The sequence below is a fragment of the Microplitis demolitor genome, chromosome 3 (assembly GCF_026212275.2).
Source record: "Microplitis demolitor isolate Queensland-Clemson2020A chromosome 3, iyMicDemo2.1a, whole genome shotgun sequence".
NCBI lineage: Eukaryota > Metazoa > Arthropoda > Insecta > Hymenoptera > Braconidae > Microplitis > Microplitis demolitor.
In genome coordinates this window covers 4,465,865-4,491,007 of record NC_068547.1, presented here as the reverse complement: position 1 = coordinate 4,491,007, position 25,143 = coordinate 4,465,865, and the positions used below count along the sequence as shown (strand labels likewise).

Here is a 25,143-nt window from a genome sequence, read left to right as displayed (position 1 = left end):
ATATATATGTCATATATGTTAAAGGTAAAAAAAAAACTGTTTTGTGATCTAACGAGTTTTTTGTATTTTTGTAAAAGAAAAAAAATTTTCAATCTCACAATAGCCGATTTTTTTCCGCCCCCCCCCCCCTCATTTCCTCTTCAACGATCTCCTATTTATTGAATAATATTTGACACAAATTTATAGTGATAGAATACAATAATTTTCAATAAAAAAAAAAGTGCACGTGTGAATCGTTAACGAGTTACAATATCGTATCAAAATGTCAAATAAACTTCTCACTGTTCATCTGATCGAAGTAAAATAAAATATAAAAAAATACTAATCGATAGGGATATATAAAAAATGAAAAACTGTACAACTGGCAATTTAAAATAGTTGCCGTTGATGTGATTGGCAACGGTGGTATTTTTGCGTGTGGAAACGAAATCTGATTGAAAGTGTTTTGTAACGGGCGTAAAAAATATAAAATAACTAGAGAAAAATTTTAAAAAATAGTCTCGTCGAATTTAGCGAATGACTATGAAATTGACAATGCTGAAATTCTTGATGGCTACTGTTGTAGAATGAATACGGAAATTGCATATTCCGAAAACATTTGCGTTCAAACCCTCACTACTAGCTCAGTACTCTTGAGTCTAGAGATATGTATATTTGTTCGCTGTATACCAGTCTATAAAAGCGCTTAACGAACCCGCCGCACGCTTGTCGATCGAGTATTCACGTGAGACTCGGGTCGTGGAGTTTAGTTATAGTTTTATAGCTAAATTCAATAAAATATCCCAATGCAATAGAAAGCTGTCATTTATATAATTTTTTTTTATTTTTCTATTATTATTTATTTATTTTTTTTTTTTTTTATTATCTTCATTTTGTTAATGTCAAGTTCATTTCAATAGATATCTTTTATAAATAAATATGAAAAGAATATCCATACACTGTAAAAAATTTTATACACGGAGAGAAATTTATGGTAACCGTCCTAGAACGTTTATGAAATATCATCCCATACCGTTATGGTAATGATTACTTGGAATTATGGGACAAAGGCCCATACTTGCTGGGAAAAGTTCCCATAAGTATGGGAACAATTCACATCATTATGGTAACAGTTTCCATATAGCATGTGAAAGAATCATGGTAATGAGTACTATACTCATAGGAATAGTTCCCATAAGCAAATAGGAACCAATCCTATAACCATATTGTAACGGTTCCTAAGTGCATATGGGAATAAACCCTATATATTATGGTAATAATTCCCATAATATTATGGTTATCCTTTCCATTATACTATGGTAAACATTACCGTATATTATGGTAATCATTCTCATAATGTATGGGAATTATTGCCATATGATTATGATAATGGTTACCATATATATGGTAATGGTTACTATAATATATATGGGTACCGTTCCTATAATCAACATTTCAAAAAAACCAGTTACCACGTGTTATGGGAACCATTTCCATAATATATTGTAATTGTTACCATAATTTTCTCTCCATGTACTGAAAAAAATTATCTTATAATTTTTTCTAATTCTCAGAAAAAAACGACGTGAGAAAATAATTTTTCGACATAAACTCAGATTGTAAAAATATGTTTCGGATAAGAGTTAAAGTACTTGACAAAAATAAAAAAATAAATAGTATAGGATTTAATTAAAAATAAAAATAAAAGTTAGCAAATTTAAAAAGTTTCAAAAAAATAAAGCAATTAATTTGACGTGACAGATTGGCTATTTGCTTAGAATTTTCTCGAATTAGTCTGTTAATAAGAACTAAAAACAAGGCCGAAAATAAACCAACAAAATGTAAGTAAAGAAATAAATTAATCGCACTACAAAATGAAACTGAGACTTGTGTATTAGTTAGCAGCGGCGAGAGTAAAAAAAAGGGACAAAACTCTATTAACCCTATGGTTTAACTGAGTTTATTCTGCGAATATAAGTGTAGATATATAGCTTGTGGACTCACAACCATACTCGGGAGAATTTCCACGGGCGAGTGCTCTCGAGACTCGAGAGTTGAACCCACCCGATTTGTTCGAGTAACTCAAGTAGTAACTCTCAAACTCTTGAAATAAGGCCTTAGCTTACTATATTCTCCTATATATTCTGTACTGGTTCAGTGTGGTTATAGATTGACGATGAAAATAGCTAGACGGATTAACTACAGCGAGCGACAAAGATAAAGTAGCAATATAATCGTTTTATGGAATACAAATCCACTTGTAAAGACACTGAGATCACAAAGTTATATAAATGTAAATTTACCCATATAAGAAGCCCACTATAATATACTTCACTAGCTAGTAGATAGAACCGAATATTTATTTAAGGAGTAAATATTATTGGATATAATAACTAATCGTATAATACAGACGGTTAATAATAATTGATACTTTGTAAAAAAAACCGGGGTACGTCCAGGTGGCATACGCTGTAAAAAATTCTTTTGACCCGGTGTCGTATAAATGTCTCGGTATAGAAATTTTGGTGTGAAAATGACACCAAATACGGTGTTAAATTTAGGCGGTGTGAATTTAAAATTTTTACACCGTATATAATTCATGATAATTTCGCGTTAAGAAAATTAATCACAAGAATATTAAAATTTTCAAAATACTTTCGAATATCTAAATAAAATTAATGTAGTTATTGATTAAGTAGTTAAAAACAATCAATGATTGTTTGTTGCTCATTAATCAAAATTATGAGTAACACGGAATGGTGTAAAAAAGGAGATTGCACTGTGTTAAAATTACACGGATGGAAAATTTACACCGATAATTTTACACCGTTATTTCACACTATACGGCTGTGTAAAGTTCTCCGGGTCCATTTTTACACCAAAATTTTTTACAGTGTAGGTGTTAAAAATTTCGGTGTTAAATTTCAACACCGAAAGCGGTGTTAAAAATAACACCACCGTCAGTGTGGATATTCTTTACTGGTGTTAAAAAAATTTATCGGTGTTAAAATATTTTTCGGTGTTAGAAATATTTTTTTTCTAATTTCTATACGTGATTTTTTTTACACTGATTTAAAACCGGTATTTTAACACCGTCTACATCGGTTATTAAGCTTTTTAGGCATGGAAAATTGCCCGGGAAAAGATATAATTTTCTCTAGCACCCCGTTTTAACCCTCACTCTATATATTTTATTTACTATCTGTTGTACTGGATTTTGGATTGTTTTGTTTTGTATTACATTGCATCATTAAGGCTGATGGTGATGTATATACAAATAAGTAAAGAGGTCCATGTAGTTGATACAAAATCATGCATGCATGTAACTGATAAACTCGAGTAAACCATCGGTCTCATCGTGATTTGAAACGGAACACCTCCCGAAACAATAATGCTTTCAGGTCATGTGGACACAACTATTCATTATATGTATTCTATTCTGTAAATTTATGAGGATTGTTTGTGCACGGTAGTACATCTGTTGCAGGTAAATCAATTTATAACAACTTGCGTCATTGTCGCTGAATAAATTTATATTTTTTTTTTTTTTTAGGACACTCACTAAAAATTTTTGAACGAATGCTAATCACGTACTAAATACTCGATATTTATATGACATTTTGGGTTAGTATATTTGTCTCATTAGCTTTAAATTTTTATAAATGAATTTTAAAGAAATTTTGAAAATATTGATTTGTAAAAAACGATAGAAAATAAACTGCAAAAAATAAAAAATACTTTTTTTTGTAAATTTAAATATAGAATTGAAACAAACAAAATGTATATAGATGAATATATATGAAGGTCTATTTAAAAGTAAATTATGATAAATTTAGCATAGGTAAATTTCAAAATATTTTCTTTTGACATTAATAATAAGTTTGTTTAATGTTTACTTTATTAGAATTTATTGTAGTGGACATTTTTTGTTTGTTCAAATATAATGATAATTAAGTTAAGATATAACCAGACAGTGTTTCTGGCAATGCTCCAAAATAAACAGCTCACTGTCTGAATCCTCAAATGTGAACTGGCTAATATACTAGACGAGTCTGCTGTGTACAAGATCGTACTTGATCGTATTGAAGGCGATAAACTTGGAAGTGTTTAAAAAATATATGTATTTATATGCATAAATGAATTAATAAAAAAAGAGAAAATAAAATGGAAAGAAAAAAAAAGTAGATAATAATATGGTAAGCTGTAATTTTGTGTAAAGTGCCAAAAATGCTTGAGGCAATGATAAACACATAATTTTGTGAGTTTATTTATTGACTGAGATACTATCGGCTTATATATTTATATACATTGGTTGATCAGCTGTATTGATATCGAGTGTAATGTAGGGAATGTAACGCGTAGAAGCGATAGCAAAATCGTTGATGTGAAAATTTGTGACAGATTTTCATGCTCTCACCTGAATACAAATTTTCAGAATTTTTTTTTACTGCTAAGCCTTTTGTCGATATTTAAAAAACATTTCTTGTGTTATGAATTGATACAGATTTTTTTTTTTTGTTAGTCTGTAGAGTAAGAACATCAATTCAGTACTTTTTGATATTATTTTTAGTATTGAATTTTTTTTCAGCTGCAATTCTTTTAGTAAAAATGAAAATTGAAAAAGTAATTACTTTTTCAGCTCAGTTTTATAAATAAACTTTTTTTAAAAATGATCGAAAACTGTTTGGTAGCAAAAAAACGACTGACTATTAATGTCTTGTACTACTTAATAATTTTTTTCAAGGGGATTTAAGTCAACGGAAAATAAGTGAATTTAAAGATTTTATTTTTTTAATTGAAAAAATAAAGATTGAAGATTTCGTTTAAAGAGTATTTTTTATTGCTATGTAAAGATGAGTTTGTAAAATTTTAATAAAAAAAAAAATAATGAATATTTGAGATAACGAGACACTAGACCCTCGGAAATTTTTTATGGCTCAAATGTCGCAAGATAACACTTATTGTAGTCGTCAGAAAAAATGAACAAAACAAAATTTTAACGAGGAAGCTCGTCGTTTTTACCGGAACTGGATTATTCAAAACAACCGTGTAAATTAATATGCCGGTTTTTTAAAAAAAGTTTGAATTTTTACGATTTTTTACTTAAAGAGCCTTGAAAAACTATATAACTTCATTTTTTAAATTTAAAACCTTGTTCGCGACAGAGGAACTGATTACGAAGAAAATAAGCTTTTGTTCATCGGAACCGGTTATTAATTTCCGAGATCCCGTGAGATATTTTTGGGCTAAAAGTTGGTTTTCAGAAAGCGCGCTTAAACTTTAAAGTGCGATTCGCACAAAATTTTTTATAAACATCCATAATTCATTGACTTGTAATGGTTTTATATGAATTACTGTAAAGTTTTAAAAAGAATGACTCCTGAGAGTCTGAGGGTCTAAATAACAGACTCACAAAAATCCATTAACTTATAACATCTCGGTTAAAAAAATAGTTAGCAAGTAATCCAAACTCCCTCATAAAAAGTCTTAAGCTTTTTTTTACCGAGTGAACCAATCGATCATCGTGAAAGCCAATCTGATTACCTTGTCGTCATACTCAGTCTTCTCTCCGTTCCCGAGATTCCTAAACTCGAGAGAAATCGTCAATCGCAGCCAGTCGCGCGTCACCAAATACCTAACTTCAATTTCCGACCGTTCAATCCTTCCTCTCCCTCTCCTTATTTTCCCTCCGTCGCCTTATTTTTCTTCAACCTCTTTTTTCCTAACTTCCTTTTCCTCTTTCGCGAAATTCGTCTTTCTCAATTTCAATTCAGAATGTAACGTCACCAAACAAAAGTCACTAAATCAAGGCACACATTTTTTCTTACCCTCTTTCCTCATCCCTCACATCAAACATTAATTTAACAATTTCCGTTAATTGTTTTACAAAAAGTTAAATATATATATCAATATAGTAAATTACATAATTTATGACTATGATAAATATCATAAATCAACACAATAAGGCTGTAACCCACTTTGTAAAATTTATTATATTACATATAAATATACATATGGCTCATCGCCCATTAATAAACTTTATCGTTAACCAGTTAAAACGTTTTATCAACAATCCCCAGACATATATTTTTCAGTAATAATATTTGAATTATTGATCTATTGCTTTTAAAAACCGATTAAAGTAATAATTTTTTTTTAATGAGTAACCTATATAAAAATAACTTTTTCCGCGCGGATAATTAAATTCTCTTACTAAATATATGAACAAAGGTGTAAATAAATTTGAGTACTTGACCTTTTGTAAATGGCTTTAAAGCTCCTTCAGTTTAACAGTTAGATATTGTTGATACGTCAGTTCAGCGAACCGTAAGTAAACTACTGGACGTTACTGGATAGAAACGGATATAAATTCAAGTGGTCGACCTACAATAACTCTATACTACTGTACACTGCTGGATATATGTGTGTGTTGGATTACGTTACGTATCACGTCTATATACATGAAAACAGCAAAAGGAAGTCACGCTATCGAAGAAATTACTTGGTCGTTGGAATGTTTAAAAATAAACTCAAAAGCTAAAAATATCATTTTTGTTCTTATTTTTGGATACTCACTCTTTTAGCGAAAGTAATCAAGGTTATTTTTTTTTATTAAAATTAATTGAAGTTAATCTTTAAGTTATTATTGAATGGAGAATTTTTATTTTTTTTAAACCACTGATATTTTCAAAAAAAAATATTTTTTTAAAATTACTAAATTTTATTATGAGTAATAAAAAAATTTTTGCGTGTGTTAATTTTTTTTTTTATTTCGTAACCATACTCTCAAAATCAATAAAATTGTCGGACAATTATGAAGATTTGGAATATAAACTTTAATGATAATGAAAATTAAAAAAGTATTAATGAGCAAATAATTTAATATACAAATTTATAACATATATAGAGAGTTACGTAGTAGCGATACTCGGGAAGTCACGTAAAATTCCGCGAAAAAAAAATCGTTTCAAAAAATTTATAAGAATGAATTTCAAAATTTGATAAAAATAAAAAATGATTCATAATCGATTTCAAAGTAATTTTTTTTTAACGCTCTTTTACCAAAAAAATTCTTAAAATTTTTTTTTGATTAAAAAATTTTTCAAAATCTGCCCGAAAAGTACTCAGTTGTTAAATTATTTTACTCTTGACTAATTGTAAAGTTCCAAAAATGATTAAAATAAAGGTCAAAATTGTGTCAAATTTGGAAGTTCACTTATGGACTTTTTTTTACCCGCAGATAAATTTCTAGTAAAAATTACCCAAAAAATTAAATGAGAACATGAAGATATCTGGTAAGTATTTAAATTTTTCCCATGCAAATTGTAAAATATACTACTCGATAGCATCTAAATGAAGTGCAATTTTTACTAACAACATAGTAAAAATTTAATTCCTGGCTATGTCCTTGCAGTACCAAACTTTATGGGTAATTTTTATTCAAAAATTCTCTGCATGTACAAATCGTTAATAATTCATACTGTAAATTTATGACGGAAAAAAATAGTCTTGTATTATGAACCACAAGGCTCATATTTACCCTACGGACATACTTTGAGTATCAACTCACATTCGACTCTTTTATTTGTATGTTTGTTTAATTTTTAAATACTTTAAGAAGCATAAACAACACGATGTATGTCTGAAAATACAAACTACACACTACTAACAAACAACTAATGTATTTTTTGTTTAGCCAAGAAAGAAGTAGTAGAATGGAAAAAATAAATGACGAAAGATAAGAAAAGAGGTGTGCAAGACCTTGCTTAAACATACAGTTTTAAATTGAACTGGTAGTTTTTTTCGTTATTTTTTTTTAAGCTGCCCATTAGTTGTCTGACCTTTTGCTTGTAATATTACTATCACGAGTATTCATCGCCCGTTGTGAAATATCCTCTTTGCTTGCTTTTTAAAATATGTGTAAATGTTTATGTATAGGAAAGGAAATCTTTTAGCATTTATTTCGGTTGTGAACTTGTATTTTCTGTACTAGCCACTTCCTTTTTTTCATCCTCTTTCTCTCTTTTTCTCTTTCTCTACCTAAAACCACCGGGAAAACTCGGCTGGCCCCCAGGTTTTAGAGTATACGGGAATTAAACGAAAGATGTTACCATTTCCTTCACTTTATATTTTACAGTTGCCTCGTTTAACTTTACAGTTAAAACCCTCTTCCTGTGTGCTTCATATTTAAATTTAATAATTTATTTTTATTTTAATATTCATATTCCCCCTATTATAATTATCATTTTTTTAATTAATATTATTATTATTATTATTTGAAATAATTATGGACTTTATCATGATAATTACGACTTTTTTTATCGAATTTTTATTATTACTTCAATAGTTTAATTTTTTTATGCATAAATTATTCATCTAATTAAATTTAATTTTTAAGACACATAAATTATTTAAAATTTCTACTTTATCAACAGTTAACTTGCTTTTAATAATTAAACCTTTTTTGATCAACTAATTAATTAAAATTAATCAAGTTTTTAAAAGACGTTTTTTTTTATAAAACCGGGATCTTTTTCAAACAAAGCATTCGCAGAAAAAAGTTTATTAATTTTTAAGATAAATGAGGTATGGAAAAAAAAATATCATTTTAAATATGCAGAACACTTATTCCATATTATGTGTGAATATAAAGAGAAAACTCCTATCAGCAATTAAATTAATTGAATTGTCTAAAATAAAAAAAAGGAAAAAAAAATATCTGTTTAGCATAATTTTAAATAAAGAGTACGAGAAAACGATTTTGTTTAGCAAAGTGCAACCGTGGCACATCCATTACCGCCTATTCTCAAAATGTTCTACACACCGACCGTTATAGCATCCAGCATCTCGCAGTCTCTAGAGAAATGTTAAAGCACAAGCCAACACTTGGAAATTACTTCAAGTCTAGGGTCTCGCGCGTTTTACTATATATATATAGATATATAAAGTTATATAGCCACAAGGCACCCGCAATATCCTTCCCACACCTTATTGCCGTTATTCCACAGAGAGATAAACGTGGCCACGCTCTGTAAACTCAAGAGACAGTTGTATATCACAAGTGCATGTGAAAAGACCTTTGAGTATGTTAGGTATATATTTCATCTTATATCTTAAATGTACCTTAAATAAATTATATGTGCATGTAGTATATAATAGACCCTAAATAGTCCTACATGCATATTTAATGTGAAACAGATTAATAATAATAATAGAAATATATATGACTAATAAATTAATTTTTTATTCCATAATTTACTTTTTGACCGGTTGGTAAAAATAATTTATTGATTATATTCCTAATTGATAGAAAAAACTAATCAATTATTAAGTTTGTGTTTGTTGGAAAATTTTTGCAATTTTTAAAAATGACCGATGGAAAAATAACACAGAGAATTTCTCTATAAATGTAAGGTTGAAATTTAGGTAAAAATTACGGTAGCGCTTACAAAGGTGAACAACTAGCGCCAGGAGAACTTTTTATGGTGCTTTCTATAAAATATATGTCTATACTATAGTATCCTTTGAGACTTTATATTTTATAAAGAGCACTGTAAAAAGTCCCGTTGGCGCTAGTTGGTTTCAGCTTTACTGAAAATTTTATGGTAAAGTTTCTCTATTTATATAGAGAAAAGGGGCAAAATGGGTACTCCCTAAATTTTATAAAAAAAATTGTTTTTTTAAAATGTTTTCAAACATTTACAAATCAATTTTGTAAATATAACTGAGCATTATTTTGAATTTTTCCCGCCATCAATTAAAAAATTAATTTTAAATATTACAAAGTTCGAATTTAAGTAAAGTCATTTATGACAATACGAAATATCATGCAGCTGAGGCATTAACCAAATTATCCCTATTCTCTTAATTATATAAGTGAGATAATAATAATAATAATTATTATTATCATTATTACAAGACATTAAATGTTTAAAATAATAGTTTTAGTGAAATTAATATTGGATAGTCAGACATGGAGAGTAAGCAGAGATTGAATGTTATATGCGATCTTATTACTTATTGGATTACAATTGAAACGGAAATGATGCTTCAGACAGAGGAGTATAGGATAGTAAAGCAGAGAAGAGAAGAGCAGAGATCGGTCTCCCATCGCGAGCCAATTGTCGTTGGTCGAGGCGTAGAATGACAGAATAGATTACGGAAGGAATTGAGGTTAAAACGGTTTATTGGATTGTTGAAGAATGGAACGGGATGGAGACAATGTATACATTATTGACGTATCGGACAAAAGATCTTTTATAATTGTGTCTTATTATTATGGACTCGAGTGTATATTTAGTCATTAAGTTTTTTAATTTGATGAGACGTTTGTGGATAATTATAAACCCTATCAATTTACTACGGTATTGGATTTTTTTTATCGAGTTAACCAGACTTCTTTGTTCATTTTAATTAAAAGTATTTTTTTATTCTATTAGATTTAGTATTTTTTTTGTTTCAATACTTCTTCAGACTCGTTAATTAATTAAAGGTAATTTTATCGTGATCTTAATTAATAAGACTAAAATTCTATTAGACTGTAAAAAAATCGAGTTTTTGCAGATTTTATTTAAATCCGAATTTAATCTCACTCGGAGTTCCGAAGTTAAAATAAAATCACTCCGCATACGGAGTAAATAAGGGAGCGGAGTGATTTCGGAGTGATCTGGATTTTATTTAAATCCGATTCGAAGTTCTAATATTTAAATAAACTCCCTATAGAAGTGATTTCACTTTAAAAGAAATAAATAAATAGTCATCCGCTTTACATTCATTACCGATTTCAACTGCGTTCACTTCGCAAATTTTTCGCAATGTATACACTGTGAACAATTCCCATTAAATTTTACTATGGGTACATTGTAACCCCGGACCATAAGAAAACTGGTACAAAATTTACAAGTGTCCCATAGTAAACGAATGCGCATAGGTCCCAATCGTGTCGTCTGCGCATACCGTTTACTATGGGACGCTTGTAAATTTTGTACCAGTTTTCTTATGGTCCGGTGTTACAATGCACCCATAGTAAAATTTGTTGGAAATTTTTCACAGTGTATGAATAATCAAATATTTAAATTATTGATTTATATTTGTATCTAATATCCCTGATTAAAAGGAACAATTCGAAACGACTTGCAATGTTAAATGTCCATAAGAAAGGAGATTCAAAAGTATTCATATAAATATTTTTTCGACTAAAGCTTTTCTGCAATGTCAACTTCGATGACAAACCTCTGCCCAAAGACAGATGCCAACAAAAAAAAATTAATTTTAAATCTTTGCAGACATACATCTCAACTATTAAACTTTTTTTCCATTAAAGAAGTTGGCCAATTTTTTACAAATCATCAATTTCCATTAAAGTTCAATGGCATCCAAAAAAGCTCGTATATTTCGTCTAATTAATTTTTAAGCTTCAGAAAATTATAATTTTTTACTCCTATTCGGTTGAACATGGGTCGTTTGTGTCCATAAATTTTCAAATATTCTACTGTGAGGCTTTCATGCCTTCATGCCTCCGAATTTTTATGAAAATGTATATTGAAAAAGGGATTTTCGAGGCTGGCAACAACTCTATCGCACAGTTAGGTCCAAAGAAGACCTACGAATTTATTCAAATTTTTCCTTACAGAATAACATATTTAAATGAGCAGCGGACGCTAATGACCCATGCTCAACGTTTACTTGCCGAAAACAGCAACACCGAATTAGGGTTAAATTTAATCCAGAATATCGAGTATCAACTTTGCAAAGTACTATATATTATATATATTTTTAATAATTTTTTCGAGCTGTCTAATTTCGAAAATGAAATTAAAAATTAATCTCCAATATTGCTCAGAAAAAATTTAATTTTAAAATTAATAACAGACTAATCTTTTAAATCTTCAATTTTACACTAAAAATTGAATGAAAATTCATAATTTAATTTTCGAAAGCTTCAATGTCCCTAATAATTGTTTTTTTTTTTCTTTTTTTTTTCAATAAAAATTATTATCATCAATAGAAAAAACCGAGTTAATAATAAAAATAATAATAAACTTACCCTCTGAGCTTTTCTTTTATCAGCACGTTGATTCTGGTGATAAATTCTACTGAAGTTACTGACAATCACAGGCACAGGCAGGGCTATCACCAGTACTCCGCTCAATGAGCACACACCACCAACAACTTTACCCGCAATCGTTTCCGGTACCATGTCACCATATCTGTCGACAATAAAACAACAAACTTATTATATAACTGGACTCATAAATAAAATGACAACATACATTCTCGACAGAAATAAAATTTCCTGCATCCTTACACATTTAATATTGATTAAGAAAAAAAATTTACTGGGCAATAGTACTCCAGTACTGTACGTAGTGTAAAATGAAAATATGTCGGCGAACTAATATGCATATTTAATAATATTGGCAAGAGGTCCGTCCAAGTGCGGCAGCCCAGCTACTTTAATAGTCTCTCGGATCAATAAAAATTCGCACATGATGTGGTATGTCTGCTAACGTAGACGCGAACGCGGATAACCGACTTTATGATAACGTGAATGGTGACCAATGCGACAGCACGTACCGGGACTACGATAATTTTATTCCTTTTTTATACTAATGCTCTCTTTTTCCGGCCCATGTATGCCTAGACTAGCTAAGTGTTGAAGAGGAGTAACGAGACTACTTCCTTCTATTTCTTGTTCTCAATGAGACCAGGAATAGGACGGTCTTTTTTTTTTTTTTTTATTACATTTTTTATTTTTTGTAGCAGAGAAAGAGAGGGCGGGTCCCGTTGCACGAGTGCCATAGGGTTAAACCCGGGATAAAATGACCCGGTTGCAATATTCATCTGCGCGTGACACGATCCAAGGACGAGTTGTTGGTAAAATACGTTTCCTGAAAGCGTAATCGACGTGTGGATTTTTTATTTTTTAAATGTGCGGTTAGAAATGTTTTTTTAGTTTTATTTCATCATTTTCGCTTTTCAAATTATGCAGGCTATTTTACTGTATTTTTATTTTTATTTAATACTTATTTTTTTATTATATTTCCCATAGACTTAATATTTATATTTTCATCATTTCGTCGCTGGCCCCGGCTCTTCCGGCAAATTTAATGCTTTGAACATGTGAGGCAGTGACGGCGAAATATATTTTGAAGAGAGAACATATGAGAGTGAAAACCATCAGTGACGTTGAGTTCTCGTGCGGAAATATACATACGCTTCATTTTCTCTACATCCACGTCTATAACTATATCTACACCTGCTATAAAATGTTCCGTATGTGTGTCGGTTAATACACAAGTGTGTGTGTGTTACCGCTTGAAATCATTTTTTTATCGCTAACCATATTTTTACTTTCTATTTTTTGCTACTACTCGCTCGACGTTATTCAACATACGGTCTATAGAAAAAGAATATAATTTTTTCATTAACTTTATTATTGCATTCATTGTACTGTTACAAATTTACTTTTAATAAAAAAAATTTAGGTTAAAAAATTTTTTTTAACATTCTAAATTCAATTTTAAATTTTATAAAGTGTTTTTTTCGGTAAGGGGGATCATTAGTGTGACCGCATGAGAAATAGATGATTTTTGGGAATTTTAAAAAAAAAAAACTACTGCATGGAATGTTTCAATGTTCTAAGGATATATTTGTGGATATATAATGAATGCAAGATCAAATTTTTAGACCAAAAAATTCAAAATTCAGCGAGTTATTCACAATCTCCCGCTCAAAAAAAAAGTTCCCCTTGCTGAAGTGATAGCGACTTCGCAGTACCGGAAATCAAAAAAACCAAAAAGTTTATTTTACTAGAAGGTATTTTCTGTACCATGACCCTCGGGCTGAAAAAATTGAAATTTAACAAAATGGCGGGGTTTTTAAAAAAAATTTCAAATTTTGCGCGAAAATTTGATGATTTTTGGCCTGGCAAAATTACATTTTTGATTGGATCGGAAAACTGGAAGTTCGTGGTACGTAGAAACATACATAAAAGAAGCTGGAATTCGAATCAAATCGATCGGATGGTTTATCTTTGAGTCATAACTGCAGCAATTTTGAAAAATGCATTTTTGAGAACCGAAAAGCGGCTGCTTTTCAGATGGCGCAACTCAAAAAAAGTATTTGAGATATGCACTAGAAATTTTAGTATTTTATTTTTGAAGGTATAGACCATCGAAATATGCAAAAAAATGGATTTTTTCAAAATTTCACCCTAGTGGTCTCCCTTAATAATTTTGAAAATTTAAGTGTGATAACTGATGACGTCAAGACGAACAAACCACGAAACTGGGTTCGAAACCTGTCGAAGTCAATGACTGATTTAAAATAAAAATTGAGAATTGGAAAAAAAAAAAAAAAAAAATTCAATTAATGTAAAATGAATGTCATTTTTTTAAATAAAAAAAAATTTATATTGCAATTGAATTTAAGAAGTTATTAATTAGTTTATTGGATAATAGATAAATTAAAAAAAAAAATCATTCTAGGTAATCAATATGGAAATATAGTAATTAAAAATTGATTGCAATAATTTCTTAATCTTTCGAAAGTTTTTAATCTCAAGTTTGAACTGTCGTCTAAGCCTGTTTTTAAAAGTGGGTCAAAAGTTTTTCATCTAATGGAATTATTCCTAGTTGAGGTTTAAATCTTCAATTAAAGATAATTAAAAGGCGTTACCGGCTATAATTTTATCGAATTACTACCAGCGTTAATTACGAATGGCTTTAATATCAATACTCAGACCCTAGACTTAGCACATTAGATCATTTCCATACGATATATACATATATATATATTTTGACCCGCGACAATTATCTACACAGCTCTTTAATAATTTAATTAAATATCACTTTTGCCAGTCATTCAATAAAAAAAAATAATTTTCTCAATTCAGAAAGAAATTTTTTACGAAAACAATTATCTAGAAAGTTATGAAATTTACCATAAACTTTATTAATGAAAAAAAAAAATATAAAAATTTATTTCTATTTACACAAAATGTATAATGAAATTTTCAATTTAAATTATGAACTTGATCTAATTAATTTAAATTAAGAAGTTATACATAAATAAAGATGCAAATATCAGGCCTTAAATTCAAAATATAATTTTTTTGACTTTTATTTTGCAAATTAATTTAATTAACAGGGTCATAAAAAATTTCGCCAACGATATCTTCATCTATTTCCTAAAATACTAACGTACAAGCCATTTCATGGCCTAAAATGTGGTTTGAATCGAACGAAGCATGAAATTAACAATATTACTATCCATTAACTTGTCGACTACGCGGTAAAAGTTTAGACCCACAATAATATATGCAAGTAAACTATTATACTAAAATTTGTTTTAGTAAAACCCTACGTCCATATATATACAGACATCTAACACTCATGTATATATGTATTTATGTATAAAAGTAAAAGAGGTAGATACGATTTTCTAGTCAGTTGACTTTACCCTGACCAATGTAAGGTCCCGGAAATAGTACGATACCTTGAAATTTCATGAGACACATCGATCCACTCAGGGCTCGGTTTTGCGACCTACAAAACTCACAACTCTACGCTACACATTACACACTGTATACATACTCCATAACAGGATAGCAAAAAGCTCCGAGTGCTTTGATAACAGGTACGATGACTAAAAAAACTGAAAACGTAGAGAGAAAAATCCAGATCGTTTTAACAGAATCTCAAAAGGACTTTCATCACTTTGAAAAACACACTTTCATTTCCCCTTTAGTACTCAAATAAAAAAAAATTCACATATATATTTATATTGAAAGAGAAAATATAAAAAAAAATCCTTTTAAAATTTTGAACTTTTTTCATAATAAATCTCTCAGCGCTTGTCATAATTTTAAATTAATCTCAAGTAAAATAGAAATAAATCATTGGAGGATTTTTCTTTATCTATAAATATGATAGAATAAGAGCCGTGTCCTTATGGCTGTCGGCTGTGGTGGATAATTTATGCTTTAAAACTTAGAATAAATAATTCAAATGGGGGAGTAGACAATCATTTAATCACGAATGCACCCACGATACCTAGAATTAGTGAGCGGGATGGTAAATTCCCAAGAGACGTGAGATGCTCGTGGTTCCATTCCCCGGTAGGGTCGTAGCATCGCGACTTAATTCGATAAGCGGGGTTTCCAGCCGAGAATTACAAGCGAGACAAAGCTAGAGATAGGGATGGAAATGGAGATGAGAGAGATAGAACAGTGAGAGATAGAGATGTAGGTATTTGGAGGTCGCGCAGGTTATGCAGGATGAGCTTTTAGACCGTGATTGCTCCTCATCCATCTGAATATTCGTCAACTGTCTATGTATATGTGGGATACGATGAGCGAATCTGATGATAGGACATGGTAAAGCTGACGGCTTATCCTGGTTCAATGCAATGACGTTGTTTAATCGCGATGTGAATTACTGCGGTTACATTCGCGGCAAATCTTAAATTTTAATGACAATAATTTACTATTTTTTTTATTATTATTATTATTATTATTATTATTATTATTATTATTATTATTATTATTATTATTATTATTATTATTATTATTATTATTATTATTATTATTATTATTATTATTATTATTATTATTATTATTATTAAATATTTATTTATTTCAAATATATTACTATTAAAAAAAAAATTGATTTTTTTTTCTCGGTAACAGGTTCAAAAGTTTCGTAAGGAAAGTAAAAAGATCTCAAAATTTACTATAACTTTGACTTCAAGCTCAAATAACTTTTGAACAGAAGGATTTATCAAAAAATTATAAGAGACTTTTTTTGTAGAGCATTCAATTCTCTACAAAATTGTTTATAGAGATTTTTTTCTACGACGCATCGTTAGCTAGTTGTAAAAATCAGAAGACACAAGAAAAATTTTTTTTATTTTATTCTTATGAAAAATATAAAAGTGTGATGCGGAAGTTCTTAATGTTGATTAGAGTGGTCGTTAAAAATTAAATTTCACCAGACGCCCCACAAGAAACTTCTTTTTAGTGGAAAAATACGTGGGGAAGTTGCTTTTTTCTTTTAAGTAAAAAGAACACGTGCCGAAGAACGATCAAAGTTCATTTTTCGATACAATCGCGGTTTTTTTTAAATATCTCATGAAATATGCAGATTAAAGGAAAAAAGCATAGGAACAATTTTGTAGGGAATTAAATTCTTGACAAAAAAGGTCATGTTCATTTTTTTTATAAAATGTGTATTTATGAAGATATTTTGAAAAAACTTTTTTGATATCTTATGAATTGAGCGTTTTAAGGATGACAAATTTTGAAATTAACATTTTTCTAAGTATATATAAACTATAACAAGCTACCATGTAATCTTCCACGGAATCCACCACGTATTTTTCAATAAAGGAAGCTTTCATTGGGGCGTCTGAGAAAATTTAATTTTTAGCGACCACCCTAATGTTCATATTAAGAGCTCTAATTTTCAGATGTATTTTCATATCTATATGAAAGTTTTCAACCTGTTTTCGAGAAAAAAAAAATTTTTTTTTCCTACACTCTAATGAATATAAAGTACACTGTCAAAAATCAGGAGTGAATTCTGATTTTATTTAAATCCGAATTCACTCTATCACTCGATAGAGCTCCGGAGTAAAAAAAATCACTATGAATGTTGAGTAAATAGGGAGCTTTTTTAACGGAGTAATCTGAATTTTGATTAAATTCGCACCCCAAAGGGATCAAATAAAAAGAAAGTCATCCGCTCCGTAATTAACTCCGAATTTATTCCGCTTTCAGTCTGCAAATTTTTCACAGTGTAATAAAAATAGTAATTGATAATTTTAAAAGCGTACGAGGAGTTAAAATAGAACTGAGAGGTCAAACAACGTAGACAGACAGACAGATGAACACAGTCTATTTTGTTGGCATTAATCATATTGTTTAATTAATATGGAGTACTTTTTTTTATCTATATTTAAAACGAAATTTGAAATAGGAGTGTTTTGGAAATTTCAATTACCCTACATAATTTTTTTTTCATTTAATTTGTACAAGTAAATAGTAATTTTTGAATAATTTTAATTATTGTATAGAATTTTATTTTATTCGCATTAAATAAGTTTTTAATGAGATTTGAATACTTTAACAAAGAAAAAATTTCGGCAGGACGGAGTACCCTAAAGTTTTTGTTTCATATTTTAGATACCTCGTTAAATTTAAGTAGGCCATTTTTTTTTCTTTTAACAATAATAATGATCACAATATAAAGAAAAATTTTTACAAAAAAAAAAATGCTTGCTTTTACAAAATTTTTCAAGTGCTCTTTCGTGTCTCCGTGACTCGGTCATTGACCAGAATATTTTTTACCATTTCTTTAACTTTAAAAAAGTATATAAATTATATAAAATTACAAACTAGCCGGTGAAAAAATTAAATCCCTCAAAGATTATATGAGAATATAAATATAAAAATACAAGTAAATAGTGATGACAGATGACAGTTACTCAAATAAAATTTTAAACAAATTTAAAGTTAAAAAAAACTTGTTAATAATGTAGCAAAAATAGTTCAAAATACGAAACTCTGAATAAAATATGTGAATTTATTTACGCGAGCTTTTGTTTTATTTAAACGCAGTGACTAAATACTGCAGTTTAAGCTGAATGTACAAAGAACCACACATAAATATACGTACATGTATTTATATAATATAAAAAGCTTACCAATGCGGTTAAAGGCAAGACATAAATTTTTCCTCATTACCACTTTTTCCACGCACCTCTAGTTATTAATTACTAGCGCGCATTGCATTGGATTTATATACTCCGTATTCATGTTTAACTTTTTCCATTTATATTTAAGTACATATATATGTCTATGTATGTAAGCATGTATAAGAACCCGAAGATTCGTTTCCGTCTATAGCGAAATCTCAAGGGAAAGGAATAAAAAAAAAGAGGGTGAGCCGTTTTCGTTAATAAAAGTAAAAGGTAGCATTGAAAACTCGTTTTCAATCATCCATTTTATCTAGTATAAATCCTATTATATTATATAAATATAAAACTATATATTATCGCATCGTTACTCCAGTTAATGATAATAATAATAATAATAATAATAATATCATTGAGAACGTGCCAGGTAAATTATGTACGCAAGACCTCGTAAAGATACTGTTCCTTTGTCTCTTTATGTTGTTTTATATATTTATATATATATTAAACACGCGAGAACGGAAATTACAGAGAGAAAAATACGTCATAGACAAGGGCATTATTTAAAATTTTTCAAGGTTAATAAATTTATTAAATGTATATTTAAATACTTTTATTTACTGTCACGATAATTTAGTCTCTTGCTTAGGTAAATTATTGTGATATACTAAATCTATTAAACAAAAATTTAAACACGTGTTAAACTAAGAAAATAAATATTTTATTAATAATGAATTTTTGATGAATTAAAAGAGACGGAACTTTGTTTTTATTAAAATTAATGTCAGCCTAAAGCTTATAGTGCTTTTTATAAAATTACATTATACTTGTTTTTATGTTCAGTTGATTATTTTTCGCTTACACAGGACAAGTGTTAAGTACGATAAATAAATAAAGTTTAAACTTATTAAAAGTTGGACTTACGAACTTTTTTATTAATAAAATACCAGTGGCAAGCGTCGCTAGGTTTTTTTACAAACGAGGGTTTAGTATTAAATTTTATTGAGAAGATGATAATTATTTTTTAAAAGTCTGCAGGGTTTTGGTAGAGATTTTTTATGTGACATTGTCTGGTTTCATTCATATTGATATATATATCGTGGAAATCAAGTAACAACTCGCAATCAAGTACTAATCACGATGCAACTGTCGCTCTCCGTTGATGAGCAACAAGCGCAATATTTTTTTTCCGCGCATATTGCATGTGAAAGAATTATGGTAATGATTACCATACCCATAGAAATAGTTCCCTTAAGCAATTAGGAACCAATCCTATAACCATATTGTAACGGTTCCTAAGTCTATATGGGAGTAAACCCTACATATTATGGTAACTATTCCCATAATATTATGGTAAGCATTACTATAATATATATGGATATCATTCTTATAATCGACATTTTAAAAAAACCGGTTAGCATGCGTTATGGGAATCATTCCCATAATATATCGTAACTATTACCATAAATTTTTCTCCGGGTTTTAATAAATAAATATGAAAGAAATAAAAAAAAATTTCATATATTTTAAAATATAATGACCTAATTACTCGACTTAACGATTAAAAGCATAATTAAAAATTAATTTACCATTGAAATATTATAATGTATTATCAATTTAAATATCTGAATAATAATTATCACAAAAATAATTTTTAAAGGTATTTCAAAAAAAAAAAATATACATATATATATATATATATATATATATATATATATATATATATATATATATATATATATATATATATATATATATATCCAATTTGAGGTTTTTATAAATTTTTTAATTAAATAAATGACTTATGTTTTTTGTAAATATAACAATTGAACGAAAAATAAAGTTAACTATAGTATACGGTACATTAGCAACAACCTCAACAACCTCGATAACGAAAAAACAAAAAGTGCTTTGTTGTTTGTCTGAGCTGCCTTGATCGCGTCGTTGAGCACGAAAAAAAAAAAACGAGCCGCACTAATGTGTACGAGGGATGCCGGCAGGGATAAAAGATTCTGAAAGGCGCGAAATAAAAATAAAAAATAAAAAAAAAGGTGAAAAATTAGAAGCTCAAGAGAAAACAGTAATCCCTAGACCTAGACCCAAAGCCGCTTACTGTCGATTATGAAAGCTCAGTTTAACTTTTATTTTTATTTTTTCCTGGAAATATTTATCTTGGCCGTTTTCCTCACTCTTATTTAATTCATATAACTATTAATTATTATTTATTTATTTATACTTTATATTTAAAAGTTTAACTGCTGATAAATTTATCACTATTTTTGTTATTTAATCTTCCGAGACCTTGATTGTTTATACACGAGGTCAGACAGACTATTGTGAACTAGAGGAAGCTCAGTCTGATTAATTCTAACAAAATTTAATCTTTTGGATGAGAAATATAAAAAGAAATAAGAAAAATAAAAAATAAACCAGCAGTTTGTAGTCGTGGGAGAAAAAAAGAAAAAACGTCAGTGCTCGAGAAAAAGAGAAAGAAACGATGGAAGATGAATGGAGGCTGAATATGTATATAAGTAAGAAAAAGTTAAATAAAATAAAAAGAAACCCTATGACTTGGATACCACAGTAAAGTAGATAAAATTTTCCCAGCTCTTAGAAAGCTCAGTGTGTAGTGAGCTCAAACGGTACGTCATATTAGTTGGGTATATTTAGAAGAGCACTACTTCGTGTACTCTCTAGAAGCTCTACAAATATAACTATACGATATTATATATAGATAGATATATAGAGTGTATGTACGACTATAGATACGTGGCAGCTCTTGAAATGCGTGGTTCCGCGGAATACATGCGTGACACAGACACCGAGTGGCCAGGTTGAAAAATAATTCTGAGTTGAGCAGTACGTCACAACCAGACTATTGTTTTTATCGTCTTTCTTAAATGTTTCATTAATTTTATTGCCGTGAGCGATAAATTGTTTGATCGTTCTTTAAGCTCTTTGTACATAAATTTAATGCTTGTATTCATGGACAGCAATTAAATATTTAAATATATTAATTCATGGTTACAGTTTTTTTTAATATGGGTAGTCACGGGGTAATTATTCGAATTATTTTAGTAAATAGATTGGTTTAAGGCAAGAAATAATTAAGTGTAAGGTACTTTATGAGACTTAAAAATTTAATGCGGTCATATATTAAAGGTACACTAAAAAATTTGCGGAGTGAACGCGGATTAGATGCAAAGTGAATTATTGTTCATTCACTTAATCCCCTTGGAGTAAAATTCACTCCGAAAAGGAGTTTGTTTTAATTTTTAAATTTTAAAACCAAGCAAACTCGGTCGATAGTCGAAGATTGGCAAACTTTGGGCCAAGACTAGCAAACCGAGGCTCGTTAGTCGAAAAATGTCTAGCTCTTGGTCCTGTCGTGAAAAATTTATTACAAGGGTCCGAAATCACTTCGATAAAAAACAAACTCCTTATTTATTCCGTATGCAGAGTAATTTTTTTTTGAAACACCGGAACTTTGAGTGACGGAGTGAATTTGGATTTAAATAGTATACATATATGCACACTATAAAAAATTTACGGAATGAACGCTGATTTACCTCTTCGGAGAAAAATTTACTCCGATGGGGAGTTTATTTAAAAAATTAAACTCCAATTCAGAGTGAAATTCAGTCCGGGAGTATTTAATAGTAAAACTCCAAATCGGAGTGAATTTGAATTTAAATAAAATTCGTAATCACTCAGAATTGACTCCTTATTTTATATAGTGTAATAGTAAAATCATTATTAATATTTAAATTGTAATTTATGTTTTGATTTTTTTTACAGTATAGATTCTATAAAATAATTAATTTCTACCAATTACTACAAAAAAAAAATTTTTTTCTTATAATTAAAAATAATGAATGGAAAAAAAAATTAATCTCTAATTTACAAAATAAAATCATGCAATTTTCTTAATAAAAAAAAAAAAAAAAAATAGTTATCTTAAAGAGTCTGAGTAAATTCAATTAAATTTAACCAATTTCGTAGCAAAGAAAAATAAAAAAAAAATAAATAAAATATTCAAAAGTAAAACGTTATCTAGACTGTAAAATTTACATGTCGAGTACTGCCATTCTATTATTATTTTTTTTTATTACAATAAAATAGTCAGACATTCATTTAATAATTTTTATTTTTCCAACTTTACACTCGGGTTATTTTTAATGAAAATTTTTTTTTTAGTCTTATTATTAAATCTATTGTGAAAGCTAGTTCGACACAGTTTAAATTACCTCAAAAAGTTAAGCTACGAACACAGAAAGCTTTACTGAGGAGTTTAAATATCTTTCAGAGTTCACAATGGAGAATTCAGTATAATCGTAATATAAAGTAATTGTAGTACTGAGTAAACACTGACTATAAAGTATAATGTTATTATATGTAGATATATATAAATATATATATATATATATATATATATATATATATATATATAAGAGTATAAAAGACTATTCTCTTATTACGTTGACATAATACTCTGTATATCGTAAATATATATGATATATTAAATTTATAAAATATATGTATTACAAGATAAGAGACCTAGTCATATATTAACTATTCCGACATTTTAATAAATAATATTAATCTGATATTTATCATTTTACCTCATAACTATTTAAAAAATTAACTGAAAAAAATGATTTAAATACCGATACTTTAGTAAAATTTAAAAAAAAAATAAATTATAAAAATAAATAACGTGGGTAATTTAAATATAAATGTATATATATTTTTCTGGCAGTATTTGTCACAGGTAGGAATTACAAAACTAACATTACAAGTGCGAGAAAGTTAATATAAGAAGTGAGAAAGAGTAAAACGAGTTGCACTGCAAGCTATTAAAAGCTCGCTGTCTTAAACGATTTCTCTTATTTTATCTCTCTCACTCTATTACTACTTAAACTTGTAGATATATACCAAGTAAAGACCAGATCGACGCTGTAATATTTGTCTGTGTATTTAACTACTGTGTACATATAAACAAATTTACTCTCTAATACTCGACACGGTTATTCTATTTATGTTTTATATATTTTATTGCGTGGGAGGTACAATATTTGGTGTATTTATCACCATTGATTGCGCTTTGTATACATGTTTTAATTATTTATTCAAGTTCTAGGTATTCAATCATGCAAAAGTAGGGCTCGATCTATTTTGGTATGAAAATAAATTTTCTATAGCTTTGATTTAGGTAAAGTAATTGAGTAACAGAAAAAAATTTATTGCGTTTTTGTGTTAAATATCAGTTTTTTTAAAAATATTTAAAATTTTAATCTGCACGCTGTAAAAAATCGGCAGTGATTCGGAGTGATGGTGAATTTTATTTAAATTTAAATTTGTTCCCGCTCGGGGTTTTAATATTAAAATAAGCTCCGAATTTCACTCCGAAGGAATTAAATAAAAAAACACTCATTCACTCCAAATTTACTCCGGATTTAATCTGCTTTCACTACGCAAATTTTTTATACTGAAAAATTTTCAGTAGAAATTGGCATTGATGTAATACGAGTTAAATAATAATAAGTAGCCATAGAAATTAATCGCTTTCTGTCAATATTATTAATCGAATTAAATTTTAATATTGAAATTTATTTTGATGCATTTCAATATTAAAATTTACATTACCAAATTAAAATTTCCCATTGAATGCAAAAAAGCTCATTCGGTAATTCAAAATACTCTTTGGTATGTTTGGTTGAGCGAAGAGTTTTTTTTCTACTACACAGAAAAAAAAAATCTTGACTGAAAGTAAATATTCTTGATTCAAAAAAATTTTTTTGGAGACCTAAACTTTCTCAGATAAAGTAGAAATCTTCTCCGACCAAGACGAATTTTTTTTTAACCAAGACAAATTCTCTTGACTCAAAAATATCTTAACTCGGTTCTCAAAAACGTTTGTCTTAAAAAATATTTTCTTGACTCAAAATAACTTTTTTTTCTGTGTAACACTAAATATGTTTATTTAATAATAAAAGTAAAAATTGAATGTCAGTTCGGAGTGATTACGAATTTTATTTTAATCCGAACTCACTATCACTCAGAGTTCCGGAGTTTAAGAAAACACCACTCTGCATACGGAGTAAATATGGAGTTTGCTTTTTTAACTGAGTGATTTCGATTCGGATTTTCAATATTAAAAAACTTCCAGATTTCTTTCGCTAATTTTTCACAGTGTAACTGTATCTTTTGATCTAAGGATTTAAATAATTGATGGGTCACTATTGAACCATCTAGATTATAGAAGATATCTTACTGAACTAATTATTCACGACTTAATGAGAATTAGGGTCAATGAAATATATGTATCGTAATTTTCTATAAGAGTATCATTAAGTTGCGACTACGATAATCCTTATTAAATCTCAACCATTATCTGAAAATGGTTCTATTGTTGTTTTTATCAAACCCTAATCACCAATGACAACAGTAAGAACTTAAAGAATCACT

The 25,143-nt window shown here is 28.7% G+C and overlaps 1 protein-coding gene across 2 annotated transcripts in view; it reads right to left on the bottom strand.

Annotated features, from left to right (window-relative positions):
- Positions 1 to 25,143, bottom strand: part of LOC103580677 (potassium voltage-gated channel protein Shal) — a 113,071-nt gene that overhangs the window by 60,386 nt on the left and 27,542 nt on the right. For both annotated transcript variants that reach the window (XM_008562519.2, XM_008562521.2), the window contains exon 2: positions 12,026 to 12,188. In XM_008562519.2, coding sequence (XP_008560741.1) covers positions 12,026 to 12,188 — 163 coding nt within the window. The remainder of the gene's footprint in view (positions 1 to 12,025; positions 12,189 to 25,143) is intronic.